Source organism: Anguilla rostrata, chromosome 18, assembly GCF_018555375.3.
Source record: "Anguilla rostrata isolate EN2019 chromosome 18, ASM1855537v3, whole genome shotgun sequence".
In the NCBI taxonomy this organism is placed as follows: domain Eukaryota; kingdom Metazoa; phylum Chordata; class Actinopteri; order Anguilliformes; family Anguillidae; genus Anguilla; species Anguilla rostrata.
In genome coordinates, this window is record NC_057950.1 from 6,025,504 (window position 1) to 6,039,745 (window position 14,242).

The following is a 14,242-nucleotide window of genomic DNA, read 5'->3' on the forward strand; positions in this document are numbered from 1 at the left end:
ACACACACACGCACACACACGCTCACACACACACTGCCATGCCCCCCAAGGAACCCCAGCTATCCTCTCTGGCACACCTCACAGTAAAGCTGACCCCAAAGACAACACAAACAAAAGCAGTTTTTTTTTTTTTTTTTTTTAACGGTATTTTTAGAAAAGAGCGAGCCAGCGCTGGGGCTCCCGCTGCACAGGATGCAAAGGTCCCACCTGTCAGGGCGCTGACTGACGAGGACCCTCTGCTCTGGGGGGACGGGCCGCAGAGGCACCCCCCCTCCTCCCCAACCCCACCCCCCACACCCCCGCACAGGCTTCCCTATGACCTCTGCTTAACTGCACCAGAAAAATTACCCCCGGAGCTTTCTGCCCCTCTCTGCCTCCATTACAGCACACAGCAACGCAGCCTCTCCTTTTCCCACTATAACTCAGGGCTCACGGACTATCACTAAACCATACGTAGGGCCGTTCCACCATACAGCATACTGCCCAATTACTATTTTCAACTGTGCAAGTAATTGGGAGATTCATCTTGCAGATGCTGCACCGAGGATAAATCGTGTGAATAAAGATAATGTCCGCAGGCTTCTTAATTGCTCCCAAAGAAATTAAAATAAAATACATGACAGGAGACGGGACAACATTTTGATCCTGTGGGGATCTTCGTCAGGTCAAAGAATGTTCTTTTAAGCAGCGTGCAGACATTATCTTTTTTTCAGCCCACCATTTCTCCCGAGCTTTACTGCGATATAAAACTGCCCTAGACTGCCCTGGTATTTGATGTCCTATGAATGATTACATTTACATACCGTAACCCCTCTACAGGGACCCCCCTAAATGAGAACAGAAGGCATCTTTACTGCCTGTGGATGTTCTGTGCATTGTAAGTAAGCCCCATGTCCCACGTAGAGGAGACAGAAACGTGTCGACGTTCCCGCCTGTGGACGGGACACCAGGCGTCTCGGGACTTATGTCACCGCTATGTTACGCGGACGGAATGCCGTGTCTGTCCAGGACAAGGGGGAAGGCCTTTGTTCCTGCACCCCTAAAATGAATGGCCAGAACGTCAGGGGTTCTGGAGTGCCACTGTCTTCCTGGCCAATGGAACGAGCCCAACCATCACCGTTGACAACCGTTGACACCTTGTGTGTTTTTTTTCCCCCCTCTTTTAAAAAAAAAAAAATACCTTGAGTTGTTCTCGTGCCAGGGGGAATGACTCTCCTCATGGTGGGCCACGAATAGCTGGGACCCTCTGACGGGACACCTGTCCGATCCCGTCTGGGGGGGGGGGGGCACACGGGGGTGCTCCGCCACACCAGGGAGGGGGCTGTCGCTCTCACACCCTCTTTCTGGGAAAGGGGGATGCCTCCCATGGCTATAAATCTACTACTCAATAATGCCCCCCCCCCCACTCACCCAAATCAAACCTGAGAGTAATTTTCCCACACTAAGACATACCTTCTTTCCTTTAGATTCACTTGTTTTGAGATTAAAAGAAAATGATCTTTCTGCATGTACCAGTCTAAAAACATCTTCCTGTCTTCCTGCCCCTATACTATATAGAGAATATCTTCAAGATGAAAATATTATCTCTATTAACTTTAAAAACTTTTAAAACATGTTTGACTGCTCACACAGAAGTACTTAAATTTCAGATTCTTCATAAATGAATAAGTGAATGAAGCACAAGCCACAGGCTGCTGATAGTAAGTTAATTCGGGAACGGGAGATTACTATTTTTGATTATGATTCTGGCTAAAACATCCAATTCAAATATTTTCAGTTAGGCCAACAGACTTCAACCTTTTCAACCAATGAGAAAACCTCATGCTACACAATGCAAACTCTGTCCTACATTAAGCGAAAATTAAATCTGTTCAATAATAAATAAAAAATAGCCATTAGAAAGAGCCCCCGCTGCCACACTGTGATTGGACACCATGCATGTACAAAGCTGAATGAAGTTATGGATCTAATCTTTTTGCTGCGAATAACATAATCCGCCCAGGATACAGAATAAAGGCAGATAGTTAACTCAAACATAACATTAAGCGGTTATTAATCACTTAAAACTTTGGAACCAATAGACCAATACCATATAGCCTCGCCTGGAGGTCAAACTTAGGATGAAAAATTTGGGAGATATGATATGATCTGAACTCTTACCAACCTTACTGTACCTCAGCCAGTTTTACATTAAACTATGCTCAGCATGCAAAGCCATGCTCTAAATATAGAAAGATACTGTAGGCATTTGAATTAATGCATGACAATAATCTTTCAATGTGCACAAATTGTGACTATATACCACCAGAGTCCACACAATCCTATGAATCACAAAAAAAAGCAGTAAATGGCGCAGATTTACAGGACAGTGCCGTGAACAGGGCGGGCGGGACGAGTTGGCATTCCCAAACAGCTTGGCTATTCTGCGCCTAGGAGACCTAGGAGCCGTGGCCCAGAAGCCAACCGACCCAACGTTCTGACTCTGACTATGGATCAATACCTCTTTAAGGAACCCGCACGCTCTCTCTGCATAGAGCGGCAAGCATTAGTGGACCCGCACGCTCTCTCTCTACATAGAGCGGTGAGCATTAGCGCACCCGCACGCTCTCTCTCTACATAGAGCGGCAAGCATTAGTGGACCCGCACGCTCTCTCTCTACATAGAGCGGCAAGCATTAGTGGACCCGCACGCTCTCTCTCTACATAGAGCGGCGAGCATTAGCGCACCCGCACGCTCTCTCTCTACATAGAGCGGCAAGCATTAGTGGACCCGCACGCTCTCTCTCTACATAGAGCGGCCAGCATCAGCGCACCCACACGCTCTCTCTCTACATAGAGCGGCAAGCATTAGTGAACCCGCACGCTCTCTCTCTACATAGAGCGGCGAGCATTAGCACACCCGCACGCTCTCTCTCTACATAGAGCGGTGAGCATTAGTGGACCTGCACGCTCTCTCTCTACATAGAGCGGTGAGCATTAGTGGACCCGCACGCTCTCTCTCTACATAGAGCGGCAAGCATTAGTGGACCCGCACGCTCTCTCTCTACATAGAGCGGCGAGCATTAGCGCACCCGCACGCTCTCTCTCTACATAGAGCGGCGAACAATAGCGGACCCCCACGCTCTCTCTCTACATAGAGCGGCGAGCATTAGACCCGCACGCTCTCTCTCTACATAGAGCGGTGAGCATTAGTGGACCTGCACGCTCTCTCTCTACATAGAGCGGTGAGCATTAGTGGACCCGCACGCTCTCTCTCTACATAGAGCGGCAAACAATAGCGGACCCCCACGCTCTCTCAGCACAGAGCGGTGGCAGGTGAGGGAGGGGGGAGCAGGCAGGTAGAGCTCTTACCCGGGAGATGGTGAGGGGCATGTTGAAATCCTTTCCCCCCTGCAGCCGGAACCCCCAGGGGGCAGGTCCTGGGAGATTGATGTTGTAATTGCTCATTTTTCAAAATCCTCTCCTTGGTTTCCGCTCCTGTTCACGACTTCTCCTCCCAATCGTTGTGGAAAATAAAAAAAGAGGGGACAGGTGGGGCACAGGCACCGAGCAGCCACTGGAAACAAAACAAAAAGAGGTGGGGAGGGAAGCAGGTAAATATAAAAAAATATCAACACGCAAAAATAACTGATCAGTTTTCTCAAAAAACGAGAGGAAACCAACAACGACAACAACAACAAAAAAAAGCAAACGATAAAAACCAAAAAAAGAAAACCAAACTACACGGAAGTTGGCCCCCACCGCTTTCTCAAACAGGCAGAGTGCGAGAGACACAGAAACGCAGAAAAGCCGTAGTAGAAGAAGAAGAAGCGAGATCTTGCCTGCTCAGATGGGCTGGAGTGACAGCCTAAGAATAGCGGCGGACTACGGAAAGCGATAGCACCCCAGCGCTGGGGGGTCCTTATAAGGCCTGTAAGGGGACACCCAGAATGCCCAGCCTCCATGATTCACACAGCTGATATAGCCGCTTCTTACACCAACAGATTTTTCTAGGTTCCCCCCAGGCTCATTCTAGCCCCATCGCTGTACCCCCCAACACAGCTTTGGGGGGGGGGGGGGAGGTCAAAGAAACATCTGCCCGACACCATCGCTAACGAAAAGATGCCATTTTTTCTTACCAAGGTGGTCTTAGCCAATACTGATGCCAGCACCACAGCCAGCTGGTCAGGGCTAAATTGAACAGCCAATCAGGACGCGTTATATACGGCCTGACTGTGATAGCGATGACAAGTCAATTCAAAGAGAGGCTCGTGTGAAAATACACACCACACGTGACAATGAAGGAAATATCAAATATCAAGGCCGTTGAAACGTCACGGACACACACATCCCCGCACATATGTGGATACACACACACACACACACACACACACACGCGCCATTCCGTTGCCTGTTGAAAAAGCTCGCTAACGAGAGAGAATATCTCTGGGGTGGAAGCTTATCCAGTGACACAGGAGGAGAGAAAGGCCACCAGAGCTCTGGCTTTTCACGCCTTCCCCGACACGGACATCGATATTCACGCGGGGCGCTTCTTCGGACAGTGTCATAAAACGCAAATTAACCGGGCACCTGACGCTACGCATCACTCCCCCGGCCAAAAAATAAAAAAAGGGTCACATGATCCCACGCCGTCACGCCCGTGGGCCTCTTGAAAACCACAGGGCGTGCGATTCGCTCGAAGCGCACAACGACGCAAGACGTTTCCGTCAGACAGAAACAGGAATAACGCGGTTCTTTTTTCGAGGTTAATACCCCTCACAGTTCAAAGACGAGCAGGCCCAGACCACAGGAGTTAGCACACAGTGTTTCTGAGACCAAAAACGTATTTTATTCATTTTTGTATTTTTGTATTTTTCCCCATGAGATACAACGATTGAGAACGTGCACCCCTTTATACCGCTTTATAACGCTTTAGAAGTTCACGTCTCAAGTTTAGAAGTTCATGTCTCATGTGTGAACCGGGGTTCGTAAGTTAAGCAGAGACCGCCTTTGCCAGAACGTTCTAGAAATAGTTGGTCGTGATCGCCACGCCACCCGCCTGACTTGACAAGCCCCCCGGTGAGGTAAAGCAGGCCCCACGGTCGAGGCAGCGCTATCAGGAGCCTGTGACAGAGGCCAGGAGACAATCCTCCTGGAACAAGTGGACGGGTTCTAAAACTGGGAGACGCTCGGCCCACGGGTAGCGTGCGCTCTAAGAATAGCCCTTTCGGTCAGGGGACGAGCACGACGAGAACCTCAGTGTGCACAGGAAGGGTGCAGCAGCCTACAGAAGCTGTAAGGAATGGAAACTTACACATTAAACAGAAAGAGTGAGATCAATGGAAAAGCTTTGAGAAATGGCAAGTAGAGGTGGTTTCCTCACTTTGAAAACAGTGGGAAACTGCCATTGAGAACACACCGCCTGGTTATGAATGACTCAGACGGCGTGATATCCGAACATTACTTTTTTTGAGCTCAGTGCTTACTGACACATAGCGGTTTTCTCTTAAAATCCTGTTTTAAATTCTCCCCACGTCGCAGAACATTTTCAGGCTCAGGAAAACAAAGGAGAGCTAACTCCAATGAGATTTTTCTTTTCCTTTTAAAATCCCAACAGAAACTCTACAGTAATTCTGCAGTAATTCCACAAAATCCCCACGTTTGGCATACTTACCAGTGTAAGAACGGACTGAGCAATGGGCACTCGGGTGCAGCTTGTCCTCAACAGTGGAGTCAAGCCTTAAGTTTAATGGGCCTGACAATCATACTCCAAAATGGCAGTCACTTAAGACTGATGAAAGACGCATGGAAGGAAGTGGGGGGGGGGGGGTTTCCACACGTAACCCGGTAACCATACACCCTGAATGAACCACTGCTAGGGCCACACTCCCCCCCCCCCCCTCCTTCACAGCTCAAACGGGTCATTTCAGTCACAGAGGACAGGGCACACCCGACCCCCCCCCCACCCCCACCCACATCTCTTCCCAAGTTGGGGACGGGCGCCACCTGCCACCCCACCCGCCCACACGGAACACTGCCTCCCCCCCCTCCCCCGCCATGCCCACGTTAGGGACGGGCTACCCACCTCCCCCCACCCCCACCCGCCATTTCACATATACGCCGAGAACGAACGAGCGAGGTTCAGCTCAAACCTGCGACCGCTCACCAGTCAGAGAGAAAGACCCTGAGAGTGCCCTCTGTGGTGATTTCCCATTTTTCCACAGCTTTATTGTGACATCATCAATCCATCCAAGACCCTGAGAGTGCCCTCTGCGGTGATTTCCCATTTCTCCACAGCATTACTGTGACATCATCAATCCATCCGTGCACAGCGCTGACAGCGCTGACAGCAAACGCCGCGGCGCATTTCAAAGGCCTCCTCTCCTGCGAGTACTGTACAGACGAGTCCTTCTTTTGTGCCATCCGAAAATGGCCCAGGGTTCGCATTCACAACCTGCTGTCCTGTGATTTTGACCCTGCTGAGCCCCTCTGTGTGCACAGTGACCGTTTGATTGGGCCACAAAAGAGATACATTTAATGTCGCAAGCATTGCGGAGATGAAAAAAGAATTAGTTTCCTAGAAGTGCCATATCTTTATTTTCTACATGTTGACTGGAAACTTTTTTCTGTGTTTGGTTCTGTTCAAAAGACGATTGGCAGAACAAGCCTCAACAGTGACATAAAAAAGGATGCGGATTCTTCACTTGACAAATTTACTTTAAATAAATGATTTGTTGTACATGCTGACATAGTCTGCTAGCTAGCTAGCTAAAGCGCTTGTGATCAGTGACCTAAACTAGCATGCTAGCTAGAAGCTATCTTCCCACCTATGTTGACTATATAGTTAGTTAGAGTGCTAGCTCTGCAGTCCGTGCAGTTTTTCATGTACTTTTACAAGTTTGAAAGCTTTAAAATACAGACAGCTGCCTTAAGCTGTTGACAGGTATGCGCGTGTGAGGTTTTGATTAGCCCGAGCGTCATTACAACACGCCAGAACTGCGTTTGAAAGTCACTAAAGAAAGCGCACAGGCACGTTTGCCTAATCCCTCGCACCAAGGCCACAAACCATGAGAGTTTTTCAGGCGGCTCAAATAGGCGCCTGAACAAACAGAGAAATAAGCACGGACTCTCCCAGTACAGCCAAGTTCGGGTGTCACCGGGACAGAAATAAGTGGCGCGATGTCCACTGAGGTCACCTTTTTTCCAGGGTGGACTTTCCATGGGAGAACAATGGGCCAGGGGAACAGTAGGTAATCTGGTCCTCCCGAACCACAAGGCTATAAGTCTAGCATTGGGGGGAGACCAGTGCTAAACGCGGGCGCAGCTCAACTCCAGTAGCGCCAAACCACCATCTGGCAGAGTGCTGGTGACTTTCCATACCTCAACCACAAACGAGTCTATGAGCCTGACCCACTCAAAGCGAAGGGCCTTCCATTGGCAGTAGATACCAGCAATGCCCATGCACCAAAGCTTTGGATGAAAGTGTCCGCCAAATAAACGTAATGTAATGTAATGTAATCTGGCATACCCTTTCTTACATGCACAACACTAGCACTGTACTTGGGATTCAAACCCACAACCATCTGAGTATTGGCAAAGTTGCCTGAATACCATACCGCCCTGCTTCTCACAGCTCAGTGCTACGACAGGTCCGTGTACGATGATGAACACGGCATGACAGAGCTCAGTAATGTCCATGATTTCCGACCAAAAGAAAAGACCGGAGACAATCAATCACAGCTCACAAGGGCTCAGCCAATCACGTGAACGCCGGTAACGCCTGGCCAGCACTAATCACACAGCTTCTGTGTCTGTCTGTGGCTTCCCGTGCATGGCGTAAGAGCATCGACCACTCTGTCAGTCAAAGGGCCAAACACAGAGGTGAGTGCAATCGGGGCATCTCGAACGGGGGTTCGCCACGTGAGCCGTGTAATTAGCATCCAGCTCGGACAGCGGGGTCCCTGCTACACGGCTTCCCTTGACGTCGCTCTTCATTTCCCCCTTGACACAGAACACAAGCCCACGTTTCCAAGTTTTCTTTTGCTTATTTGTTCATTCGTTCATTTCTCATTCTCATATTTTTTCCCCCTGTATTATTATTCTAATTCTTGTTGGTAATACTTAGATAAAATAATAAACAGCTTCACAGTGGAAACAAGAATAAAAAAATATTACAAAAAAAACCCCTTTCTTTACTGACTTTATTGAAGTGTCAACGTGTTTAGAGTTACTTCGGAGTTAATCTAATGCTCACCCACTTGACATTGTGTGAACGGTCTACTCTGTTTACCTGTTGCAAGGAGCCTACCAACATGTCAAACCCAACAGCAGCTAAATGAACTAAATACACATTGGCACACAGCTTCACATCAACGGTATCACTGCTGACATGAACTTTAAGAGCAACTATCCTGATTGGCAGCCAGTACTAAATTTTTGGCAAGAAACGAAAAGAATATATAGATAGACTGGTAAGCCAACATTTAACGCATGCAGATCATGCAAGAAATTATGGAAAATGAGCGGGGATATTAATGGGGAAATGCACATGCACGTTTTCTGTCGTTGAACGACAGTGACCTTCTGCTAACCAGAGAGGTTTTGATTTACTTCAAATAAATTATATCACAGATAACCCAGAGCTATAAAACACACATAACTTTTCACAATATGAAACTCTAATATAGTAACGTATATTTTATTTATATACTTTATTTTTAATGTATACATTTAGATAGTCTTGTCTGGATTATTATTCTTTTTTATATTTCCATTACAAATACAGTGTATATAAAATACTATTATAAAATAGTAGTTAAGATAAGTAATATTATTGATAGCGATATCAATTATTTTTTAATTTGCCAATCGTAATTATTTCCGAGGTGTTGCATTGTGTATCGTGATACAATAAGAGAAGTTGTTATATTTTGCACAATTTCTGATGGGACAGAAACGTCCGTGTTGTTCCTTTCCCACGCACGGTCCAAATACACTAAGTGTGGCAGCGACCGTCCCGTTGATTTTCCGGGACTCGTTCAGCTGAAAGTTGATGATCCCGGCGCTGTAAAGCAACGAGCGAACAGCTGACCCTGCCTAAATAAGCTGCACGCGAACCTGCTCACCAAAGCACAATGCCAGCTGGTACTTTATAAAATATAAAAAAAGAATGAAAACATGTCTGAGCGGATTAACCGGCACATGCAGGATTATAACAGGTGTTTTTTTTTTTCTTTTCTTGTTTATGGTCACGTCGTGGGAACCCGTTCGTTAATTTTGCCAAACATAAAGTCCATGCAGTCTGTTGCATCCATTGGCATACCAAAGACTAGTTGCACAGTACTAACAACTACTAAAGAGTAAAGGCGCTCCAAAGCGTTTCATTCAGTGCATTATTCAGAGCGAGCGCCGACTCGTGCTGACAGCTGTACTACCTGCTCTGGTTATTTGCAGATCTCCTCTCCGTCCCTTCTGTGTCGCGCGATGTCACCCAGGCGGCCTTTATCCGATCCCTTGGACCCCGGGTTACGTCAGCTCACGGGAGAAGGGGGGTTGGAGGGGGATTTTCATTAAAGTGGAATTATTAAAGCGACAGTCGTGTTTTATATTAAAATAAAACAAAAGCGCCCGGTATCGTATTGTTCAGGTCTGCAACAGAAACAAGAAATAAATAAATAAATAAATAAAACTTCGGTTGTACTGAAATTATATTGAAATGCTCAACAAGGTAGAAGTCAGCGCCATTGCATTTTAAATTTAACAGGCTACACCAGGGGGAAATTGGGGCACTGGGTCTAGATTAGTTTCTTCAGTATTTGCAGAGAATCAGCTTGGCACCACACACAAACATACTTCTTGTTTCTTCACATAGATAAGCAACAAGTATACCTTGCTCATTAAAATTAGTTTGTTAAAGAACAAATTTCCGCTTTTGGTAGTATCAGAAGACTTGACAATCAATAGTTTCTGCTAAAATGTTTTGTTACAATAATGTTGATATTTTTCTTGGCAATAAAGGCGTCAGCAGCAGCAAATAACTATTTTTATTTTATAAAACACAAGCCCCAAGAAGACAACCTATAATACACTTATTCCTGCAGCTGGTGGATATATCTGACACAATTAAAGAGACGGCACAATTAAAATCATTCATTTTAAGATCAAACGAGCGGCAATGCCACAAAGTGTCAGAAGGGGGCGCTGTTTGGGCTGGCAGAGTGATCTCACACATATTTCTTACACAGACACCAATCTGGCGTGCCTAAGAATCATGGATAGCAAAAAGGTGGGGGGCGGGGGGGGGGTCTAAGGGGTCTACAAAACGTGCATGCAATGCATGATGGGAACACCTTGAGGGAGGTCTGTACTCCTCTCATCAAATCCCTGGAAGAGAAGGCTGGCCATCCTCTGCCGGATGTCAGGAAATGGCGGGACGGAGGAGAAAGAGAGACGTGTGAATCAGAGCACGTGTTTCTGTCCAGCGGCCAAAGTCCCATTCCCTAACAAGCGAGGAGCCCGCTAGCAAACAGCAGGGAACTTCGCGGAAACTCACCTGAGGGCGATGAAGCTCGGCGGGCGGACGGATGGACGAGATGACTTTCTCCACACCTCTAATGACCATGAGCACAACTGAATATGGCGTAACACCCCCCCCCCCCCCAGGTCATGCATTAATCCATCATGTCAAAAAGCTTCCATTCTCCACACACACACGTGCTCACACACGTGCACACGCACACACACACACACAGAATGGAGTTCTCCGTCAAAGTTCAACATTAATCCCACAACAGGTACGTAACTGCAGTAACAGAATCAGGTCGGTTGGAACAAGAGCCTGCGCCCACATCGGGCCCTTTCTGGATAAAATTGAGGACCCCTGCTTCAGCCAATCAGTGACTTAAATTAAGCGCAGAAGAGCAGGAACGCATCAGAAACCAGCAGACACGGCGAGACCCTCCAGAATCTAAGCGTTTAAGTTCCCTGCCGTACACAGTAAAAATGTACTGAGTTCATTCAGCTGTAACAGCGATTAAAAGGCTCCAGCATGGATCAAATGTACTCTGACACAGCTGATTTAACACCGAATGTTGTCTTCTGAGTAAGGCCCGTTCCTTACGTTAAGTTCTGCAAACATATCCTGTCTGTGTGTCTGGCTCTCTCCTTGAGCCCAAAAGCCAAATGTTCACATTTGATTCAATTTTATCCGTGCAATTTCTCCGGCACTCTGATGGGTTATGAATATTGTTGTGTTCAGTGGGTGGCCCTGCCATTACTTCGAATGCACGGGACTCAGTTCCCCTGGACCGGACAGCAAAAACAAACAAAGGCATGTGTTTGCAGTCCCAAAATAATTCTGTTCAGTGAAATGACCGATCAATGCCGTTTTTCCCCTTCCTTCCACATTGTCAGGCGGAAAATCAATCGCGCTCCACGGGAAGCTTTTGAAGGGATTATATCAAAAAAGAGGAAAATAAACAGAGTTTATTTATCAATCAGAAAAGACGCACAGAATATATGGAAGAAAATTGCAAGAAACCCCGCTGTCATACGAGCTCTCTGAGCAATCAAAATATTTTCCTCGTCTCTCTGCTTCGTATTGTTTTTAAAAAAATGTTTATACTTGCTTATGGAAGGTAGAATGCCTGAGGCACAAACAAGAGATTAAAATGTCCTTCTACGATGTCAGAAATGCCGTCACGAACTACAGAGTACACATATCGCGATCTATTATGCAGCGAAATACAAAATCAGCCTCGGATGATTAACGTCTTTGTTTGGTAGCCAAAGCGTATGTAATTCTGGCTCAGACCAGAGACTAGATAGCAAGATGGGAAACTGAACTAGAGAAACAGTATCCCACTGAGCAACCGATACATAGCTCTTTTTAAAAAAACTTTTTCCAAAGCATTAGAAAGAGTTACGGCTGATCGAACAGTTGCTTTGACTAAGGTAGCAGTTCTACCATCAACAAAGCAACACGTTTGAAACTTTGATCACAGCTCAATACGTATATGGTTTCAGTAAGAATTTGGCTATATAAAAGGATAATATGGGGTGTAAAATTTAATCATTAAAAAAAATGCCATGTCCGTTTTTATTGATTTTTTTCAACAAACGTTGAAAGTTGTCATCAGCGCCCCCCAAAATTCCCCAGACTGCTCAGAATCATCCCTACTGTTCTCTGTCCGCCACTCTCTGCCAGATCAGATACTAATCATTAGGCAGTAAATGAACTGGGCCTCAGTTACGCACCTAACTCGGTTCAACTCCCTTAACTCTTCCTGTAGGTTTGGTAGCTTGATTTCTGCGGTCTGTGCTTGAGCCCAGCCCTTGCCCTCGAATGTTCAGTGAGCTGCACCGAGACCCCCTCATATTTCAGCCTCAGCCCCCTAGTGGTGGAACGAGGTACACGCGGACAAAGGACGATCAGTCATGACCTAATGACTGAAGACTGAAGACTAATCTCTTGTCAGTACCGATACCCGACAGCCAGGAAAACGACTGTGAAATTGTAGTGACTCACTCATTCATTCAATCTCACGGCTGGGAATGGAGCCAATTCAAGAGCTTAGGCACTGTGCAAGCACAGATTTATTAATAAGACATAAGTACACAGGAAACAGGGCGATTTCATGAAAACACCACCTCATGAATAAGACTTGTTACTGCAGTTGACAATATATGCAGGAATATCCTAGAATTTCTCTTCTCACCGTGTTAAGAATGATAATGATAACAATAACATTATCTACCATGGAAAACATACAAAAAGGAAAAAGTAAAAAAATTCAAAGAAAACACAAAAGAGTAAATAAATTTGCAGGCTACATTAAAGATTCAAATTAAAAATGCTAAAAGGATCAGGAACACACAAAAATAGGGGGAAAAAAACAAGATTGAAGATGAAATTAGCATAAAAAAATAAAAACACCCAATTTAAAATAAAAGCAAATAAATAAAAAAATACACAAAAAGATAAGGGTTTTCAGATGACATTTAAAACTAGCTCCAGTTAGTGCCTGTCTCATCTGCAAAGGCAGGCCTCTCCAGAGTCTAGGCGTATTAAAGCCAAAGGGAGATTTTCGTCTGCTCTTTTGAAGTGAACTTTTGGAACAGCCGCAAGACTCGCCCCTGCACATCGCAGATTTCAGTTGAGTTCAGTCAGCTTAAGTAAGCTCTTGCACAGAGTAGTACAATAATATGCCCCATATAAAGCGGAATTAATGCGGAACATTTTAGAGTGAGCATGTGCACAGTGCTATAGTTAAGTACGCATCACCTATGAAACAGATGGGTTTTTTTTCCAACAAGCATTTAACAGAACAGAACAGAACATAACAACATAACACAACACAACGCAACGCAATGCAACGCAACGCAACGCAACGCAACGCAACGCAACGCAACGTAACGTAACATAACATAAAATGACATAATGATGAGGGCAGGCCATTCAGCCCAACATGCTCTCCATTTTCCCACTGCTAACCTGGACCTAGTGCTTGATTTACCTACAAATTAGATGTTAATCTAATCTAAGATCTAAAATCATATCAAGCCTGATCTTGAAAAACCCCCAGAGTTTCTGCTTCTACTACATGATCTGGCAAGCAATCCCATCCAGTGACTACTCTCTGTGCGGAAAAACATATTTCCTAACATCTGTGCAGAATTTATTTACCTTTTGCTAATTTCCATTCATGCCCCCTCGTTCTACAAACAGAACTCAACCTTGTAGGTCACGCTGTTAATCCCTTTTAAGAATTCAAAAGCCTTTTTTAAAAAAATATCACTTGCCTTGTTTTACCTGTGGCTCATTTCCCTTATAAATGGTTGAGCTCACTGTCCGTTTACTTGTTAATCACCGCTGGCACGATGCCAGTGGCCCCGTGTTCCCAGCACTGAAAGCTGAGGATCACAGCAGTGCAGGCTGAAGAAATCTGAGCTTTTGCGCCCGGACGAGTTGTACTTTGAAAGAGTCGGCAAAAAACAAAGCAGACAGGAGTTTTACCAGAACGGGGGAACAGGGGCCGTCCCGTATAACATCCGGACGTGAGACCTGATGGAGATCTTTATTGGGATTCTCAGAGACAGTAAGATAAAAACCTACAGCACATATAATATTGTGTTTACACATATACGTATACTGCATTAAGTCTTTTTTATTGTTCTTCTGCGCATTAATCTGAAATAACTGAGCAGATGGCAGATGGAGCTCGCTTCATGAACTGTATTCCCCAGAAACATGTACAAGCACGTGA

General features: G+C 45.9%; 1 protein-coding gene across 10 annotated transcripts in view; it reads right to left on the reverse strand.

The window, feature by feature from the left end:
* ldb3a (LIM domain binding 3a) overlaps positions 1-9,519 on the reverse strand; it is a 65,521-nt gene extending 56,002 nt beyond the window's left edge. For 4 of the 10 annotated variants that reach the window (XM_064316891.1, XM_064316893.1, XM_064316895.1 and 1 more), the window contains exon 1: positions 3,351-3,856. In XM_064316891.1, coding sequence (XP_064172961.1) covers positions 3,351-3,446 — 96 coding nt within the window. In that variant the 5' untranslated portion in view covers positions 3,447-3,856. Of the gene's footprint in view, positions 1-3,350; positions 3,861-9,412 lie in introns of those variants that run through there. The other 6 variants (XM_064316888.1, XM_064316890.1, XM_064316887.1 and 3 more) reach the window with 6 other exon arrangements.
* Positions 9,520-14,242: the final 4,723 nt, after the last annotated feature.